Source organism: Glycine soja, chromosome 19, assembly GCF_004193775.1.
Source record: "Glycine soja cultivar W05 chromosome 19, ASM419377v2, whole genome shotgun sequence".
Classification (NCBI taxonomy): domain Eukaryota; kingdom Viridiplantae; phylum Streptophyta; class Magnoliopsida; order Fabales; family Fabaceae; genus Glycine; species Glycine soja.
The window spans coordinates 37,473,104-37,476,976 of record NC_041020.1 but is presented as its reverse complement, the minus strand read 5'-3'; the positions used below and the strand labels follow the sequence as shown (position 1 = coordinate 37,476,976).

General features: G+C 33.8%; 1 protein-coding gene across 1 annotated transcript; it reads right to left on the bottom strand.

Annotated features, from left to right (window-relative positions):
* Positions 1 to 317: 317 nt before the first annotated feature.
* Positions 318 to 2,683, bottom strand: LOC114399811 (WUSCHEL-related homeobox 11-like). Its single transcript, XM_028362025.1, has 3 exons — positions 1,982 to 2,683; positions 742 to 941; positions 318 to 546 (listed from the first exon to the last, which is right to left on the bottom strand). The coding sequence occupies exons 1-3, from the start codon at positions 2,604 to 2,606 to the stop codon at positions 529 to 531; spliced, it is 843 nt and encodes a 280-aa protein (XP_028217826.1). The 5' UTR covers positions 2,607 to 2,683; the 3' UTR covers positions 318 to 528.
* Between the last annotated feature and the right edge of the window lie 1,190 nt (positions 2,684 to 3,873).

Here is a 3,873-nt window from a genome sequence, read left to right as displayed (position 1 = left end):
ATATGTTCAAGCAATTGAGTTACACTCCCTTGGTTCTCTTGATTATTTTAATTAGAAAACATATTCAGATGCATACCGAAGAACAGATTGAAGAATATATGGAAGATAGCCAAGATACATTAATTACATGTGTGTTTGGAATTCGATCTGAAACGTAAGTGTAATGCGTCACATCCTGCTAAAGGATAAGTTACTCTTTGTAGCTTCTCTAGAAATCAAGTATAAAACGCAAGTCTCCCTTAGTAAACGCGAAACCAAATATATATGCTTAATTTACTCAACTTGATGACAATAGAGTTTGAAAAACATATTTGTGCTAAAAACAAAGATACGAAGGTACAGTATATATATTTGCTAAGGTACATATATAGATATTGACTTCTATAATTACACAATAGATATTATGTCTATTGTTTGAGACACATGAAATTACGAAGTAATAGTTAAAATGACATGCTGAGCAGACAAAGGCAATCAGAGAAACACGAAACTGAAGCTTCCTTTGCTGCTAGGTTGATGTGTTCATACTTATGTTGGCTTTGATACCTGTAGTAAAACAAAATTTATAGATCATAATTCGCAAGAAATGAAAAGAAGAAAAAAAAGTTATCCTGAGAAAGATGAGAAAATCCTAAAATTAATTGATATCCAAAGTCAAAAGAAAAAAGAAGAAATTAAAAGTGACAACACATTGTTTGGAATATATAGAAGCAATTGATTATGCTATATATAAACGCCAACCAGAAAGTAGCTTTCGCCATGCCGAAGGTTCTGCATCAAGAACCCAAATTCATTGGTGGGAATTGGCACTCCAGAGGAATGAACTAACATTACATCCTCTCCGAACACGGTTTTGAGGTCTATTGGCCCCTTTGGAAGTTCTGTTGCAATCCCATTGAGAAACACTGTGATGAATCCCGAAATATTAGTGCCCCCATATCCTATCCACCGAAATAAAACAAAAATTAGAACCTCAATCATAACTAATTGGTCACGTAAAATAATGATATAGTATATGGTTCAATTTAATATTTTAATTTCCACATTGTAAAGCAAATTAAGCAAGCATATCCTATATATGGATGTTTCACCAAACGCTTTGAACCTCAATATATTCCTTAAAATTTTAGGCCAATTACTGAAAATTAAAGTGTAAAATAGCCATAACAACAAAATCTAATGAACTATACATACAAACGGTTACCGTGGCAAGTTTCTTTGATGACCACGTCATTAGTATCCAATAATTTATGAAATTCTAGTTGTATAAATATTCTAGTGTAACCTTTTTGATAATTAATAGACACAGAAAAATAGAAATAAATATGAGATGAAATAAGTAATGTAACGGAAAAGATAGAGAAACATGAATTGGGAATAAATATTATAAAAAATAATATTATTTCTGATGAATGTGATCGATGATGAACATTGTAGATTCCTTTCAACTAGTAGCATGGCGTGAGAGATGCATATACAGGGAAGAAGTAACCAAATTAACAAAAGGGGGAAAACAAACAAATAACATGAAAACGAGGGTAAAAAACAACAATCTGCGGTTTGGAAATCTTTGTACAGAAGAAGTTTTGAAGAAACCCGAAAAAGAAGTGAAAGAATAAAAAGGAAGGAACAGAAAGTGCAAAGGAACAGAAAGTGCAACCGGAAAGTAGCCTCACGTTTTTCCGGAAAGTACAACTTTCATGCGATTCAAACACAGAACTGTCAAATCAGGGAAAAGGTTGCTACTTTATTCTGTAGTCCACCCAAAACCCAGTCAGCCGAAAAATAAGAACTTTTTACACACAAAAACACAATAAATTAGTATTTAGTAATAACCCTTCAATTAATTTCTGTTGTACTTTGATTTTGATTAACTCCAAATTAAAACTTAATTAATTATAAAACAGAATTATCTCTAGTTAAAAATATATATAAGAAAATTCTATAAGTAATAACATAGGCAAGCATGCAATTTAATTACCAGCCTGGTAGGTCAAATTTGGATCAAGAGGAGGGTAGAAAGCTGATGATGCAGGTGAAGTGTGGTGATCAGGGAAACCCATTTGAGAAGAAACTGAGAAGAAACCCTCCATGCCTTGTTGATGGCCACCAATTACACCACCACCACAAGATGAAGAAGAGGAACCAAGGAAAGCGTAAGATGGAGAAGAAGAACAACCAAACCCCATGGTTGAAGTAGCACTACTTGCAACAACAAGGTTTCCTTGAGTGGTGTGATCAAGTGGAATTGCACCACCAACAAGAGTCTGAGCCTGAGCCTGAGGGTGGTCAATGGTGGTGGCGGTGGCGGCGGCAGCAGCCTGCTGCATCATCTGGCGCTGGCGGCGGCGGGATCTCGAGCGGCGGTTTTGGAACCAGTAGAAGACGTTGGCGTCGCCAACGGCGCCGAATTTCTCGAGAAGCCTCCTTATTCTGACGGTTTCGTCCTTGGGAGGGTTCACCATGCCACTGTTGAAGATGGACTCGAGAATGAGGATTTGTTCTGGCTTTGGAGTCCACCTTGACCGAACCGCTTCACTCCTCTCGGTGCCTTGCCTTGGACTCTTTGCCTCCTGTTGTTGCTGCTGCTGACCCTGATCTTCCATTCCAATGCACTACAAAGGAATAAGAAAATGGTTGATGAACCTGAAACCTAGGTAAAATTATTAATATTAGACATACAGTATCTCTGTCACTGTGTTGTGCATATATAAATAAAAGGACACGGAATACTGTAAACTCCTTTAATGTCATTTTTTTTTATAATGATATTTGAATACCCATTTAATTTAAGTACTTGTGAACATCTCTTATTTTTGTCTTTCCATTTCATAGTAAATCCTGCAATATTTATATTTATATCTTCTCAGATATATATAATCTTATGTGATGCGGGATCAGCACACAATAAATATTGAGAAAATAAATAATGTAGTGTTAGTATAAAATATTTTTATATTATCAACTAATTATAAATCTCAATATAAAAAAAATCGTAATATGTAATAAATTTATTAGAGTTTATAATGTTCAACTTAAAAATCATACTAGTAACAATTTTTTATCGATTGATATTCTAACTAAAAAAATTACATTATATCCCTATTAAATTGATAAATATTAATGTCATTTAGTTTGATGTTTGAATGAATAATTTAGAATTGTTGAACTGGCGTTTAATTGGACTTTGGAGACGCGTTTGTAACGCAGAAAGTTATATTAAATTGGTCAAAAAAATAAATAAAATTGTAGAAACTATATGTAATGAGTTTTTCTTGGACACAGAAAATTACGTCGAACATGCGTTTAAACACGTAACCAAACATGCTGGTAATGGGAATGTGTGTCCGTTAATTAATCTACTACTGTGTTTTAGAATTAGAATGTGTACACATTGTGTGAAATTGATTCTTCTTAGTACAAAACAAATAGACTCTTAATTTAACTATAGGAGTGTAAATTAATTAATAAATAAAGAGGTGGTGAAGATTGATCAGTGAAATTACCTTAGGGTCCTTCACTTCATGCCCGTTCTCTCCTGTATATGGTTCTACACTCCTCTTAGTTAACCATAATCTAAGTATAGGACTCCTGAATATGCACCCGTGTTGTTCTTAATCATATTAAACTCTAGGGTATGTAATTTGTAACCTACTCGTGCCATCTTCAGATTAATATACCCATTCTCAAATGTTATATCATTTCTAAAATTAAGGTTAAAAAATGAAATGAGTTTAATTTGAAGCAATTCTAATTTCACGGTACAAAATGTACTTTAATTTCTTAGAAATGTCAGCACCGCATGTGTATGCTATTATAATGACAAGTTAGCAAGACATTTTTTGATGGAGTAAATGGTGCAAATCACATATC

What these genes read in the sequence shown, in the direction of transcription:
- LOC114399811 (XM_028362025.1), bottom strand. Translation starts at nt 2,606, where the DNA reads ATGGAAGATCAGGGTCAGCAGCAGCAACAACAGGAGGCAAAGAGTCCA. An exon ending in AAATTTGACCTACCAGGCTG is followed by an intron (nt 942 to 1,981) that starts GTAATTAAATTG and finishes TTCGGTGGATAG; the next exon opens with GATATGGGGGCACTAATATT.